Source organism: Amphiprion ocellaris, chromosome 3 (assembly GCF_022539595.1).
Source record: "Amphiprion ocellaris isolate individual 3 ecotype Okinawa chromosome 3, ASM2253959v1, whole genome shotgun sequence".
In the NCBI taxonomy this organism is placed as follows: domain Eukaryota; kingdom Metazoa; phylum Chordata; class Actinopteri; family Pomacentridae; genus Amphiprion; species Amphiprion ocellaris.
The window spans coordinates 36,540,768-36,557,043 of NC_072768.1; the positions used below are offsets into that span (position 1 = coordinate 36,540,768).

Sequence of the window (16,276 nt, forward strand, 5' to 3'; positions counted from 1 at the left end):
GGGAAGATTTGGATGTAAACAGTTGTGCAGATGAAGATAAACCTGAGGCTGGTGATGAGAAAGAGGAGGAGCTCATTAAGCAGATCATTTAACCCTCGTGTCGTCCTGCAGGTCAAAATTGACCCAGTTTAAAGTTTGAAAATGTGGGGAAAATATATTTTCACAGTGAAACTTCTGATCCACATTTTCAACATTTTTGGGAAATCTTTGAACATTTTTTGGTGGAAAAAAAGAAATGTTAAAAATGTTTCTTAAAAACATTCACTAAAAAATAAACCAAAATCCAGTGAATTTCGCTGGATTTTGGTTGATTTTTTTTGTGAATGTTCTTAAAGAAAATATTAGAAGTTTTACTGATATATATGTAATCACTTTAGATATTTTTAGGATTTTTTTTGGAAGATTTTTACTCATTTTTTGAAAATATTTACAAGAACTTTCTTGTCAAATTTGGGGGATTTTTTTTTTTTAAAATAAAACTTTTAAGGGAAACTTTTAAGGAATTATTGGAATTTTCTTCCTGAAGGTTTTGCAAATTTTCTGAAATGTGGGGAATTTTTTTGCTGAATTTTTGGATTTTTTTCAGACAAGGAAACAATATTTTTTGGGTGCCTGTAAATGAGGACAACAGGAGGGTTAAAAGCAGAACCAGAGCTTGAAAATAACACAGAATACATCCAGATAACCAGTTATAGTTTCTTTAGCCGCTGCTTCAAACACACAAGTAGTTTTTTAGGACATATTTGCAGGTAATTCTCATAGAAATAGAAAAAGAAATGTGTATTTAAGGGTTAATAAGCTTAATTAATCAAACATAATTAAACTCAGTTCCACTGTGTGTGAAATAATGATCCGAGGCTGTTTGAAGGTAAACAGACTGGTGTGATAAACGCCTCCCTGACTTTCCTCCTGCAGTCTAATTAGCTAATGTGCAGTTAGCAGGCAGCAGTGACTCAGCCTGCTACTGATGAGTGTACAATAAATAGGGCTGCTGTATTGGTCTGTATATCCTGCTGACTGGAAGGGAATCAGTGGGAACGCTGGTGTTTATTTAAGGCAAACTGTGAGCGCTGTATATGTAAAATGAGTGCAGTGTATAGTGTGTGTTAGCAGGAGATGAAAAGGAAGGAAGAGGAGCTAAAATGAGAGTGGAGAGATGAAAGGGAAAGAAAAAAGTGAAGAAGAGGTACAGGAAGATGAAAACACATAGAAGGAGACAAAGGGACTTTTATTTTGGTATGCATAGCTAACAGTGCTGGGCTGTTTGAATTCACCACCTAATATACACCGATCAGGCTTTATTAGTATTGTGTTGGTCCCTTTTCCTGACCTGCTGAGGCCTGGACTCCACTAGACCCTGAAGGTGTTCTGCAGTATCTGGCACCAAGATGTCAAAATCACCTCCTTTAAGTGGTGGAAGTTGCGAGGTGGGGTCTCCATGGACCGGACTTGTTTGTCCAGAACATCCCACAGATGCTGGATTGAGATCTGGGGAATTTGAAGTCAAGTCGGTTGGTGGAGCACTGCGCTCTCTGACTGCTTTTCTTCTTTTGTTTATATGCTCAAAGATGGGACTTTATATTTTGCCTCCCTCCAAATAAGAGACTATTTCATCTGCTTGTCCAACATTGCAGATTCTGAACCACTGACATGGTGTGAAAAACTGTGAAAAGTTCCTGAAATATACAGTCATGGAAAAAATTATTAGACCACTCTTGTTGTTTAGTTCATTTTAATGCCTGGTACAACTAAAGGTACATTTGTTTGGACAAATATAGTAATAATAACAAAACAGCTCATAAGAGTTTAATTTAAGAGCTGATATCCAGACATTTTCCATGGTTTTCTTAATAATAACCAAAATCACTTAAGTTCTTACATGCTATGGCACTTTACTGCCACAAACAGCTTTTAGGATTCCATGTTTTCTTTTCTGTCTGTTTTAGTCACACAATACACACAGGAGTTAGTACTTGATTTGTTTTTGATGGCAAGGGTGTCTGCCTTTTTAAACAGCAAGGCTGTTTAAAAAGAAATTTGTTCAAAAAGAAAGACGATTTGAGATGGAGTCGGACTGAAGTCTAACATCACACAATGTTGTGTATCTGTGGCTGCTTCAGGGTCAGTAAATCCTCCTGCTCTGAGTTTACAGCTGCCACCGTTCAGTCTGCTTTGTGTTTATCAGCAGTCTTTATAAAGCTTCTCTCCGCTGGCAGCAGCTGACTCATCACCGATACTTTCTGTCCATCCTCACCTCTGCACCGCCTCCCATTCACTCTTTGTTTCCTCCTTTTCCATCACACAGAACTGAGCTTGACTGTTTGTCCTCCTCCTCCTCCTCCTCCTCCTCCTCCTCCTCCTCCTCCTCCTCCTCCTCCTCCTCCTCCTCGTCGGTGCTGCTGCCGTCTCACACCTCCTCCATCCTCCCACCTTCCCTCGCTGTGTTTCAGAGCGGTTGTTGTTTTTTAAACCACGCCTGTGTGTCTGTTTGTGTTCTGAGTCAGCGGACTCTGTGATCGATGCTCTCTGTCCTGACCTTGGAAAGAGCCGTGCAGCGTCTCCGATCCGCCACCATCTTCCAGGGACGAAAACAGATCCACCAGCTGGGGTTTTATAACTGCAGACCGGCGTGATGAGTCACTGTCGGATCTCCCCTGTTGCACGACCATCTGCAGGCCGTGGTGAAACGTTGTCGCCGTGCTGCTCTCTGGCTCTGGTCGGGGCTGAACTTGGCAGAGGCTGAAGCTCGCTGCTAATGAAAGTGTGGAGTTTTTAGAAAAGAGCTGAATGTGCCACGAGTCAGCCGGACTGTCTGGGGGAGAAAAGACTGGAATAATAATAAGCATATAAAGACTAATAGCCAGATCATGGTCTGAACTCGGGTTAGAAGCAGAGTGGTCTAGCCCATAAAAATCCAAAATTAAGTTTTACATGCACTACCCTTCAACAGTTTGGGATCACCCACACAATTTCATGTTTTCCATGAAAACTCACACTTTTATTCATGTGATCTTCAGGAAACTTCCACAAAAACACTTTACAGGAGCTTGACAGTGCAAATTTGGCTGCCAAAACATACAGTTTTATGAACAAAGAAACAAAAGGTTGACGTGGAGTCATGAGTCGTACATGGACTCCTTCAGGTATGTTTAGCTTTTAGTAAAAGTTAAAAAAATCATCAAACTTTCTCAGTTGGTTGTCCACAAGAATAGAGTTTGCACTTTGAAACTGCAAGTGGAAATCACCACTTTCCCCATGAACACACTTAAATTTATTCATCCACTCTCTCACCCCAACCGGTCGAAGCAGAAAGTCTGATTCTGGTTCAGTTGGAGGCTTTTTTTTAAACTCCCCATTAAAGGGTATTTTGTGGTTCTTTCCCACCGTCACTGACTGCTTGATCATAGGGAATCTAAAGACCACTTTGGATTGTTGGGTTCTCTGTTTATAATTCTTAAGGTCTTCATCTTACTATGTGAAGTGCTAGAAGTTGACCTATACTACCATTAAAAAGTTTGGGTTCACCCACAAAATTTCATGTTTTCCACACTTTTATTCATAACTTTTATTCATATTTCAACACCATTAGCTAACACAATGTAGCATTAGAACACAGGAGTGATGGTTGCTGGAAATGTTCCTCTGTACCTCTGTGGAGATATTCCATTAAAAATCAGCTGTTTCCAGCTACAATAGTCATTTACCACATTAACAATGTCTACTCTGGATTTATGATTAATGTTATCTTCATTGACAAAAAAACTGCTTTTCTTTTAAAAATAAGGACATTCCTAAGTGACGCCAAAATTTTAAACATTTATTCCACCCAAATTGTACTTTCTAGCGACCCAGTTATGATTGTAAAGGTCTGTACCACCCAAAATACCACTTACTGTCCAAATACCATCCATCCATCCATCCATCCATCCATCCATTATCTATACACCACTTAATCCTCACTAGAGTCATGGGGGGGCTGGAGTCTATCCCAGCTGACTCAGGTGAAGGCAGGGGACACCCTAGACAGGTCACCAGTCTGTCACAGGGCTACATATATAGACAAACAAGCACACTCACATTCACACCTACGTTCAATTTAGAATAATCAATTAACCTCAGCATATTTTTGGACTGTGGGAGGAAGCCGGAGAACCCGGAGAAAACCCACGCATGCACAGGGAGAACATGCAAACTCCATGCAGAAAGATCCCGGGAAAGCCGGGACGTGAACCAGGGATCTTCTAGCTGCAAGGTGAAAGTGCTAACCACTACGCCACTGTGCAGCCCTCCAAACACAAATACTTATAATTTTAAAGATCTATTGAAACTAGTTGGTGCTTTCTGTCGGAAACGACTGTTCCATCCAAAATACTACTTTCTGGTCAAGTTCTTAGAATTTTAAAAGTATGTTGAAACCCATTAGTACTTTCTGTCCAACCACTGTTTAATGCAAAATACTACCTTCTGTCGAAGTACTTGTAATTTTAAAGGTCTATAATCGGTACTTCGTGTCCATGCACTGTTCCATCCAGAATACTACTTTCTGTCGAAGTATTTGTAAATTTAGATGTTTATTGCACCCTATTAGTACTTTCTGTCCAAGTACTTGTAGTTTTAAAGGTTTGTTTTACCCCAAATAATCTCTGAGAACCAGAGAATGAGCTGCTGCCTCACAGTCCACCAGGTTTATCTACTTCCTGAAAGCTGAAAGACAGTCTGGGGAAATGTGCGACTCCCATTAACGCTACCACTGCATATGATGTACATTAAAAAACACTTGCTTCCTGAGAAAACAGAACCTCTGAGGGTCTTTAAGCACAGTTTACCTTGTAAAAGAAGCTTTAATTACAGAAAACTGTGCGGAGAAAATGTTGTTTTCTTCATCAGCGGCAAAATATCCGACAGAATCAAGACAACGGAGATGTGAGATGCGTTCACTGACTCCACGTTGATGCTTTTTTAATGGGAGTTTGTTAGTTTCTGGTGAACTCAAAGCAGATGCTGCCTCATAATAAGAGCTCATGAAGTTTAGTCTCGTCGTATGAAGGTTCCTGCAGCGTCATTTAAACACTGAATTGATTTTGTTTCCTTCAGGTCTGGTGGTCTTCCTCAGCATGATGGTGGGGGCCTTCCTGTGGGGAGGTCTGGCGGACAAAGTGGGCCGTCGGCGCTGTCTGATGGTGGCGTTGGCCATAAACTGCGTGTTTGCCTTCCTGTCGTCGTTCGCTCAGGGCTACGGCTTCTTCCTGTTCTTCAGGCTGCTGTCTGGAATCGGGTAACGCTCACTAACACTCGTTTTAATGCTGTTGTGATGCTGTTGCAAACATTCAAAGGAATTTTCCTGCTCAGAACGGGTCTTTGGGTCGCAACTAAACCAAACAGCTTCATCGATCCACGTACGGAAAAATATAATACAAAGTCTGTTACCTTAATGGACAGAAATCTCAGCATTTTCCTGCTTTTTTTCTGACGATTTGACAAAATAAAAATGTCTATTACCTTTGAGGAAATTCTAAATGATAAGAAATTCTCTCTTGTTTGGTCATTTAACCACCTCCCTACACTTGTATTTTGAGTTACATTAATTAAAGATTCAGTTGATTGTTTTTTATTCGGTCCAGATTCTTAACAGATCTCATGAACTTGTTATCTTGAGTTATTTTGGTGATTAAAGCCATGTAATTAAAATCTAGAGTTGTGGCAGCCCTATAAGTCAATACGGCTTCGTTTTTATTAGGTTTTGGCCAATAAATTATTATTTTATTATCATTATATAGTTGATTCAAACCCCTCTCCCAACGGTTTTAGCTTGTTTCAATTCACTCTGGTTTTGTTTATCTTGTAAAATATAAACTCCTCATATTATTATTATTTTTTTAAATACAGAATAAGTCACCAAGAGGGTCACTTAGGGCTGCAACTAATGAATAAATTTTTTTGAGTTTTGTCTGAAATTGCAAAAAATTGCTTAAAAAAAAAAAAAAAAATCTTGTTAAGCTAAATATGGTGTCTTCAAATGTTCCCCAAAACCTGATAACATTCAGTTTTACAGCGATTTCTGACGCTGAACAGCAAATATGTTCTTTTATAGAATAAAGAATCCGTCACCCTGAATGTCACTTAGGGCGGCAACTAATGAATATTTTCATTACTGATATATATTTTTGGGAATTTTGTCTGTAAAATGTCAAAAAACTGACAAAAATGTTGCTGAACTGAAGGTGATGCCTTCAAATGTAAAAGAAAAAACAAAATAGTGATTTCTGACAGTGAAAAGCAGCAAATCTCTTCTTTTAAGATGCTCAGATTTACAGATGTGTAGATTTTCTTAACTGTTTACACCTGAAAATAACTTTAATGGATTATAGGAACAGTAGCTGATTATTATCCTGGTGATTGTATAATTAATTAACTAGTTGTTTAGCTCAACAATAGATCAATTTTCTGTGTAATACACAATCTCCTCAATACTTTATTTACTGGGAAAATAAAAAAATCTGTCACCCTGAATGTCACTAAGGGCTGCAACTAATGAATATTTTCATTACTGATATATATTTTTTTAAAATTTTGTCTATAAAATGTAAAAAAAAAAAAAAAAAAAAAAAGATGCTAAAACTGAAGGTGACACTTTCAAATGTAAAAGAAAAACCCAGATATTGTTTTACGGTAATTTCTGACACTGAAAAGCAGCTAATATCTATTTTAAAGATGCTCAAATCCCCAAAAAAGGGAGGATTTTTACTGTTTTCGCTTGAAGAATAATTGAAGCGAATAGTTGAGTATAAAAATAGCTGCTGATTATTTTCCTGTTAATTGTATAATTGGTTGGCTAGTTGTTTCGCTCTACTATAGATGGTTTTTCTGTTTCATAAATAATCTCACAGTCACCTTTTAATTGATTTTTGAGTGCAGGAGTTTCCTTTGCTGCCATGTGAAACTACAGATGTGCAACATTTCCTGTCGCTGCATCATTTTCATCATCTTTCATCCTTTAAAGCGGCTTTTTAACACCGATATAAGACAACAAGTGAAGCTGCCTTGGGTCTGAGAGCAGAAATGTGTTGGTGTTTTGTAGCGTTGACGCAGCAGAGCGCAGCTCTCAGAATAACCCAGGTCTGCAGGGAGCCTCTCCGACTCAGAAACCAGGTCACATACGGAGCTCAGAGACTGAAAACAGAACTTCTGGCCTCAGAGGTTCATGCAGTTTGTCATGCAAACCCTCTCTGCTGCTCGTCTGCGCCGACACGCAGCGACACTGAAGCTTTTACAGCCTGGTGATCCAGATCTAACAGCAGGAATCTGCTGCTGCCTCCAGGAGACCTTCGCTAAAAATACCTGAACTCTACTCTCAAAGTTTTCTACAACAAACTCCTCCTGCAGCGTCTCGTATATAGAATTCTTCTTACACTTCTAGGCTGACTTTTTAAGTAACTCCTTACCCTCTTTTTGTCTTTCTGCTCTCAGCATCGGTGGCACGGTGCCGATCGTGTACTCATACTTCTCCGAGTTCCTTCAGATGGACAAGCGAGGAGAACATCTGTCCTGGTTGTGTATGTTCTGGATGATTGGTGGCATCTACGCTTCGTTTACCGCCTGGGGAATCATCCCTAGATACGGTACGACTGCAGTGTTTTAATAGTATCCTATCTGTGGTTCATCCTGTACATATACTGCATTTATCTCCTAGCGTTATGCTGTTTACACAGTTTTACATCAGAATCAGCTTTAGTAAGTACACAACATACAAGGAATTTGGTTTCGGCTGTCGGTGCCACCCTAGGAATATGGAAGAGAATAATAAAAAATAAAGAAACTATAGAAGGAGGAACAGGGAGGGAAAAAAATAGTAGTAATAAAATGAAATATAACAATATATACAGAAATTTACAGCTAGAAAGGAATATATAAACACAGTAGTGCAAAAATGATCATTTTTCATCCTTTTTATATTGTTCATATCACTATTTTCCCTTCCTGTTCATTTAGATTAGACATTTTATATTGAGTCTACAACTATATCTTTATATACTCTGTGTTTATTCCACACTGTCCTTACTGTTTATTGCTTTTATACTGTAACATGCTGTATTCAGTGCACTTGTAGGTAGCTGCTAAACTGCATTTCATCATCTTAGTACAGCAAGTCCTCGGTTTATGACGTCCTTGACCTACACCGTCTTCCATCTCCCATAAATTAATTAAAGTCTTGTTCCATCATTCTGACGTACAGCGTTTGCGACATTAAAACCAATTAGCGCAGGACCTAGTTGGCGAGTGGAGTGGACTAATACCTCGTCACGTCTTTGTTTACATTCACCAGATGTTCGCCACATTGGATTGTGCTACACTCGCTTTCTCTCGTTTGTGTTATTTTTTATTTCTACTGTACAGTGTTTTTATGTCCACTGTGTTAGTGTAGGTGAGTGACGGAGGTACTTACATACAGTATGTGAGTTCCGACTTACATCGTGCTGTAGGAACAGAATTCCCATGTAAATCAAGGACCCCTCGTATTTGTACTTTGTGCAGTGACAATAAAGTTCAGTCCAGTCTGATCTAATCTATACAGTGGAGCAGATAACTACATATATCAGAAGAATCAATCATTTTGTCATACAAGCACCAGAACTGCCCCATGTGTCCATCGTAGAGAGATTTATTTTTAGCCACAGAAATTTCTGACACACAATCCTGTACATTTTCCCATGGCATGATCTAGAGAGCGATTTGCTTGGTTTAATGTCGAAACGTGTAGAAATTAACTTGTAGAATCCAAATTTGCTTTTTCTAACAGGATAACTTAGCATTTTTTTGCAAATCTTTTCAAAAATATGTGCTAACAACTCTGTCTTAATGATAGTTTACTTTGTTTTAAAGATTTATAGAGGCTTTCTGTTGCCAGAAAAATAATTCTAAGAAGTCAAAAAGTGTGTGAAACAGAATTAATGTCATTAAAATTGGATACCTGAGTTAGAAAATATTCAATATAATTCAAAAATATGATGCCAATGTCTGCAATCTTGAAAAATGGCCGCCATCCAGCATTTTTTTAATGCACGTCTAATTTGATGCTTGTATGACAGTTTGAATGATTTTTCAGTTATCTGCCCTACTATTATGCTGCTTGTACTCACATTAATAATGTTATAATATATAATAATATTAGAAAGATGTTCTAAACTTCATGTGGAGTCACTTCTAGACATTTTGTTCTTGTTTTGGATCATTGTGTGTAACGTCTTAGGAGAATAAACTCCTAAGAAGCCTCCCACCTCTATTTAAAACAACAGAAATCATGATTCTGACTGTTAATTAAAGCTTCTAATAGTGATTATTTTCATTATTGGTTCGTCTGCATGTGTTTCTCGTAATTGTTTGGTTTATGAAATGTCACCAGATGTGTGACAGACTCACCAGATGTGGACTGTTTCTGCTACATTTGGCTTGTTGTTTGTGTGAATGTTCAGGTTGGGGCTTCAGTATGGGAACAGAGTTCCAGTTCCACAGCTGGAGGGTTTTCGTCCTGGTCGCTGCTCTTCCTGCCATCGCCTCTCTGGTCGGACTCACATTCATGCCTGAGAGTCCTCGCTTCCTGCTGGAGGTGAGACGCTGCTACGCTAACAGTGTATTCACATCTACACACATCTTTCAGGTTGTGTTCGACAGCAGGTCCAGGGTTTGATGCTGATCATCCTGAAGTTTCTGAGATATTTAATGGCACAGATCAGTAATTCCAGTAGTTTTTAAGGTTTAACTTTCCACTGCTTTGTGTGTGCGTTGAGCAGAACGCCAAACACGACGAGGCCTGGATGATCCTGAAGCAGGTCCACGACACCAACTGGAGGGCCAAAGGGCAGCCGGAGAAAGTCTTCACCGTGAGTACATGCACTTATTAGAATAATACCGATTGTATATATTATAAAAAACATTAAACAACACAAAGAGTCAGTTCTTCCTGACAGCAGAATCACTTCTTAGCTTTAGATTAGCAGCAGAGACTCCAAGACGCCCTGAGATCTGAGGACATAAACAAAAATGTTCTATCTAGATCAGAATATCTATCAGTGTGTTGTTTCTCATCTGTAGTGAATTATTTAAGTAAAAAAACAAAACGTGGAGAACAGGTGCAGACAAGGAGATCTCGACTGAGTAAGTTTAAGAAAAAGTAGCTCACCTAATTCAATCTTGATGGATAACACAGAGCTAGGGCTGAAAAATGAAACTAAAATAAACCGCAATCACAATTTTGTCTTCCTATAATTAAACAAACACGATCAACTGCAGTCCTGACGTTTAAAATGCAGCTTAAAACCACAAGAAGTCCGTCAAATCTGACAGCAGAACGCATTATTTTATTCTTTTTGAGCTCATTTTTGAATCGGTTATCATTGCCTACAACATGTGAGGCGTTCAGGGAACATCGGTAAATAGTAGCGTCCATCAACAAGCGGATGTTCAGCAAGTGAAGAGTTTAGGTTGACCGGTTTATAGCATTGAAATCTTAAAAAATAAATCAGAAAAAGAGTGTGGAGGGTTGCGTCCACTGAGATAGTTGTTAGCATCAGTGCTGCCAATGAGAAAATTAGTCCGGAGCTGTAAAGTTGAAATCAACCCACGTTAGAGTTTGACAGCAGAAGAAAAAGAAGCTGAACATTATGTTAAAAAGTGTCTCCATCTTCTCCTGCTGCTGTCTCACTGTTGACCTGATTCCTGCCTGATAAATAGCGACAAGGTTCAGAAGAAGCTCGTCTCATTCGTGAGTTAATAGATGGTATTTTTAGATTTCTGAAGTTATCTGGATGTTTGATTGTGTTCATCACCTGAGAAAGCTTTTATAGAGGCGTGTTGGTGGATATCTGCAGGTAGACGGTGTGCTTTAAATCACTAATAATAATTTTAAACATAAAACTCAAGCAGCTTAGGTAAAGAGGTGGGTTGGAAGACCAGTATTGTGTGCACCAGTGTAAAACAAAATGTTCACATGAATGTATCTGTTGTGTTCTAAAGGAGCTGCTCAGAAAAAAACAAGTGAAATGTTCCTTCTGCTGTTTTTAAATTTTTTTTCCAGGTGACTCACATCAAAGCTCCGAAGACGGCGGAGGACGAGTTCATCGAGATTCAGAGCGCAACGGGAACGCCGGTCCAACGCTGGGCTGTTCGATCACTGACGCTCTGTAAACTGGTAGGAAGCAAACACAAATAGAACCTGTGTTTACGTTTGCTGGTGTTTACCGATGTGGGTTTTACAGGGTCAATACTGATATAGATGATCAGCTATCAAGGAGACCAGAAGTAGTATCATATTTGGTAACTTCCGCACACATTAAATATGGCGTTGCTCCCGCCTCTCGGTGAGGTCGAGAAGCATGTGGTTTTCAGCCAGCCAATCAGCAAAGATCACTCTACGTTACAGCACACGACATCGTGGTATCTGACCAATCAGCAGAGGCCTGGAACGTGTCAAACTTTGTCTTTTCTCCAAAGTTGGGAAAAGACAGACTTGCAGCTCATTCCTCTTCCATACTTGCAGTGGAAATCTCAAAACTAACCATCAATCAAAACTAACTAACATGTTATGGCTGAGTAGTTGTGCTAAGTGATGATTCATACATTTCTTGGAATGTTTTTTTTTTTTTTTTATCACTAACGGGCAAGGAACCATATATGGTAACTTCATTGACCTCAAATTTCAACATGAAAATTAAAAATTTTGAAAAATGTCTCAAAAGTAGAAAAGTCTTATATCCTCCGAAAACACTTTAGGGTTGAAATTTGAAATTTCAAAGTATTTCAGTGAGTCTCCTTTAAAGGGTTAAGAACCAACATACTTTTGTGGTGAAAATTAAAATCTTGGTGTCAAAATGTCGAACAAGAAAAGCACTCAGGGCGCCGTACTCCACCAAGGCTGCTTAGTCGTAGCATTTCCTAAGGATGAAATCTTTAATAAAAATGTCCTTGCACTGAGCACAGGCATGTGTTATGCATGTGTACGTTATGTACGGATACTGAATCACATGACCTAAACATGTAGCGGGTGGCAGGAATTGATGGGACTCAGAAACACCCCCACAATTTAATCAGTTGTTCCTTGTATCATTTCCGACAGATAAGTCCTGATAAGTCCTCAGCAGTGGATTTGTAGTAGGATCACAATCATGTGATCATCAGCAGGCAGCTGATGTAGCGTTCACTTGTTGTCATAGTTACAGTGATGCTGTGCTGCTATCTAGCAATGATACAGAAATCTTTAACTAATCCGTGGATCCAGACTATAAGCCGCATCACTGCCAAAATCTAATCACTTGGTCCTTGTGTCATTTCTGACCTTCCCTGAACATTTCATCCAAATCCGTTTTTTTTTTAAAGCTATTTTCATGGCCTTTTGTTGGCTTTATTTGACAGGCATAGTGAGAGACAGACAGGAAATGGGGAGAAGAGTCAGGAGAAGATATGCAGCAAAGAGCTGCGAGCAGGAATTGAAGCCGGACCACTGCATCAGGGACCAGCTCTGTACATGGGTCACCTGCTTAATGCGTTGAGCTATACGGGCACCCTGTTAATCCGGTTTTGAGTAATGTTGCAGACAGACAGACAGACGTACACCAATCGTCACAAACGCCAACACAATACTTTGTTGACATGCTTTTGGTTATTTATGTTTTACATCTGCTTAATTAAAAGAGAATAAATGAGAACATTTATCTGCCGGTCTTGAGTCGAGTTATGGAAGTTAAATTAGTTATCCACAGTTAAATTATTCACGAACAATCAATTAATCAGTTTGTCAATTTTTAAGAAATAAAACACTGAATTTATTGCAACAGCATGTTGTTTTGTTGTTTTTTTAAAAAACAAACAAGTAATTAATGTCCTACTTTTTCATATGGAAAAATAAAGTTTTATACCAGAGCTGCAACAATGAATTGATTAGTTACACATAAACTATTTTGATAATTGATTAATCAGTTTAAATCACTTTTTGAAGAAAAATTACACTTAAATTATTAGGTTTTTTTATATCCCAAAAAATTTGAATCAATGTCCCACATTCTCATAGATATATTTATACGTTTGTGTACCAGAGCTGGTACACAATTAGTACCAATTGGTAACTATTTTAGTATTAAATTTAAGTAAAAAATTCTAACTTCCCTGCTTGCAACTTCCTGAAGGTGAATATTTTCAGTTTTAGAAAGATCAATGATTACTGTATCGTTTTGTAGGATTCTACTGGAAGATCACTGTTATTATTTTTAATTGCATTATTTATTTATTTATTTTATTCTTATTACACTTTGACTTGTATGACAGTAAAAAATAAACTATCAAATTACATGCTGTGTGTATTAAAAACACTTAAATTTAATTAGTTGAACTCTGCTGAAGCCCTGTTTGACCTGACACCACCACATTCTCCACATATGAGAATGAAACAGATCGTCTCTGGAGCACATTTAATTACTTAGTCAATATTAACAACCACACAGCTAGCGTGTTGTAGCATGTTAGCACCATGTTTGTCTGGTGGTGTTGTTCCTGGATAGAATAGATTTTTAGATTTTAACAACCAAAAAAAAAAAACACAAAAAGATAGGAACCGGAATTTATGAATATGTTTGAGCCATTTTTAGTTAATTAGGGTTTCATTTCCTCAGCATAATAGACATTTTTGTTTATCAAATGGTCAAAAATAACAGGATAATACAAAGATTTCTGTCTAGTAAAGTAATAAAAAGTCATTGCATTTACTGTACAAGGACTGATGATACTTAATGTTGTGTGTAGTTACAGTTCAAAGGAAAATGATGCAGGTTATTGATAAATGCTTGAACATTATTGTGAGCTGTATGAGTAAAACACAACCTGAGTCACATTCTGTACAAAATACTTGCAGTATATTAATGATGTTGTTCCCTAAAGCACATAGCACATCCAGTAAGAAGCAGCTGATCCCAGCACTGTGCAGGAGAACTGGATGTGATTTATACTCAGTCTGGAGCAATGTTCCCTGTAATTTTTCCTGAGTCTGAGCAAACACACAAACTCCCTGAGCGTCCCTTGGACCACTGTGAGCAACATCAGACGTGTGCACTGTGGTCACACCAGCATCACATCCATTCAAGTTACATGGTTCATTAAAAGAATCAAATTACAGCATTTACATTTCTGTTAAAACACTTTGTCAACAGGAGCCAGTTGAAGGCTGCAGTGATTTTAGTGACACTACAATGTATAAGAGTGAAGTTATTGAATATTTGTCTCTCTTTACTGTTGCAGTGGTTTTGCAAATTGCAGACGGACCCTGTTCACTCCATAGACACCAATGTTATTCCTGTAGCTTGAAAGACAGCTACTTTTGATAAAACTGGGCTTGTAGCACATTGTCTGCCTTGCAACAATGGGAAAGAGGCACCGTTTATGTTTTGACAACCTATATCTAATGAGTTATTGATGCTGGAAGTCTGAATCTGTGAATATCTTTCCAACTTTACTGAACTTGGGGCCACTACCACCTAAGGAGTGATATATTTAATTCTGAAAAAAGCATTTAGCCATACTTAAAGCTTTAAGTGCTTTATTAACACGGAACTAAAAATTTTGTATTGTTTTATTATCACAGGTTCTGTCTGAAAAGAGGTGGCATCATTTTAAACAGTGAAATCAAACTAATAAAATGTAATGACCAACCAGTGAGCAATACTGGATTCTGCAAAAACATAAACAACTTTTTTTAAAAATCTAAATCTTATCTTAACACAGTTAATGTATTAACTTATTTATGTGTGTATGCATGTATTTATTGATTTATTTAGTACTGTTAACATATCAGAGTTCTGAGTGAATTTTTCTTAAGATAGGCAAAGGCCATTTATTGATTACATATAGGCTGTTAAATGTTTATTAAAAACTGAAAAGCATTTAAAAAAAACAACTTAGGCATTTATTGAGTCACTAAAATACTGTAGAGTACAGACCACATCAGCATGATTATAAGCATCCTCTGGTAAATTAACAACCAGATACTGATGTCTCTCACCATATGGACTTCAGGAGATGACTGGGGGATGATAAACTGTGACCTACTGGTTGGGTTCTCTCTGTTCTCATGTTTCTTACATGTTTGTCCCCTGACAGCCGGGTCCTAATGTTTTTTGAGCAACACACCATACTATGACGTTTTTACAATGATGGTTCTACTATGGAACCAGTTTGACATGTTCAGGTGTTCTTTGTGTGAAAACTCAGAGATTTCAGGTATCAGAAGGTGGTTTTCAACTTTCTTTGTTAACTTTCTGCTTCAACTTTAAACTAAATTTCCTTCACTAAGCCAGCCCTCTGGACTTCCAGGAAGCTGTGTTCCTATTGGCTGTCCAGGTGGCTGCTTGGTGTTATCAGGAACACCTGAGCAGCTCAGTGTCTTCCTGCTTTATTTAGCTGCAGACAAACATTTCCTCTGCTTCTCTTCACCACTGAACTGGGTTTGGCTCCATTGCTTTAGTTTGTTCTTTAGGTGTTGGCTTGCAGCTTCCAGCAGTAAAATCATCTTTAATGTGTTTCTTGGTGTGTTTTAGGGCTTTGTACTGGATAGTTGTCTTGGTAAATGTGGTTCTTTAGCCACAGTTAGCACATGGTGCTAATGTGTGCAGTGATTAGTGGATTTGGTGCAGCTGAGTTGTGTCTTTATCTTGGCTGTAGTGAGTCTTCAGAGGTTTTTGGTCAGACACATTCTGTATTCTTGTTTGAGAACCAACGTTGGTTGTCCAGAAGGTAAGAGTTCCTGTCCTGATTCTCTGTTCTCAGAGGTTCTCTGGTAGGCTGCAGGAGACTTTAGCGTTTGGGTTGTGCTAGTTTGGTTTTTGTATGGTTTCATTTGGACGACTATCTTGAGGCCCCTCCATGTGGTTTAGTGAGGTTTTCTGCAACAGTTCTACAAAGCAACCTGCAGCAGAAGAGACTTTGAGAGTTTTTAGGAAGTTCTGGAGACCAGACTTTAGAGCAGCAGAAACATTTGTCAGCAGTTTGAGCAGGAGAAGGTGAGCTTCAGAGTAGAAATGAGACGGAAACCTTCTTGACCCGTGTGGTGAGGTCCTGTACCAAGAGTTTGAGCAGGTTGTGAAGAGTCTGTAGTTCTTTGGTCTGAAAGCACAAGAAGAGTCGACTCATTAAAGGAGAAAACAGGAGATATTGTTGGTTCTTCTGTCGCTCTGCAGTTTCCAGTTTCCTTAGACTGAATATCAAGTTTATATTTTAAATGATTTCCCATGTGAGCCCA

The 16,276-nt window shown here is 38.5% G+C and overlaps 2 protein-coding genes across 3 annotated transcripts in view; one reads left to right on the forward strand and one right to left on the reverse strand.

Moving 5' to 3' along the window:
• The window catches only part of LOC111578090 (synaptic vesicle glycoprotein 2B-like), a 68,563-nt gene that overhangs the window by 19,513 nt on the left and 32,774 nt on the right, over positions 1-16,276 (forward strand). Inside the window, exons 4-8 of the mRNA XM_023284690.3 lie at positions 5,095-5,275; positions 7,468-7,619; positions 9,471-9,604; positions 9,789-9,878; positions 11,072-11,185. Of these exons, the coding sequence (XP_023140458.1) occupies positions 5,095-5,275; positions 7,468-7,619; positions 9,471-9,604; positions 9,789-9,878; positions 11,072-11,185 (671 nt within the window). The remainder of the gene's footprint in view (positions 1-5,094; positions 5,276-7,467; positions 7,620-9,470; positions 9,605-9,788; positions 9,879-11,071; positions 11,186-16,276) is intronic.
• Positions 10,329-16,276, reverse strand: part of LOC111578088 (aminopeptidase N-like) — a 70,316-nt gene continuing 64,368 nt past the window's right edge. For both annotated transcript variants that reach the window (XR_008600233.1, XM_055006620.1), the window contains one exon: positions 10,329-16,140. The gene's annotated coding sequence lies outside the window, so the exon portion shown is untranslated. The remainder of the gene's footprint in view (positions 16,141-16,276) is intronic.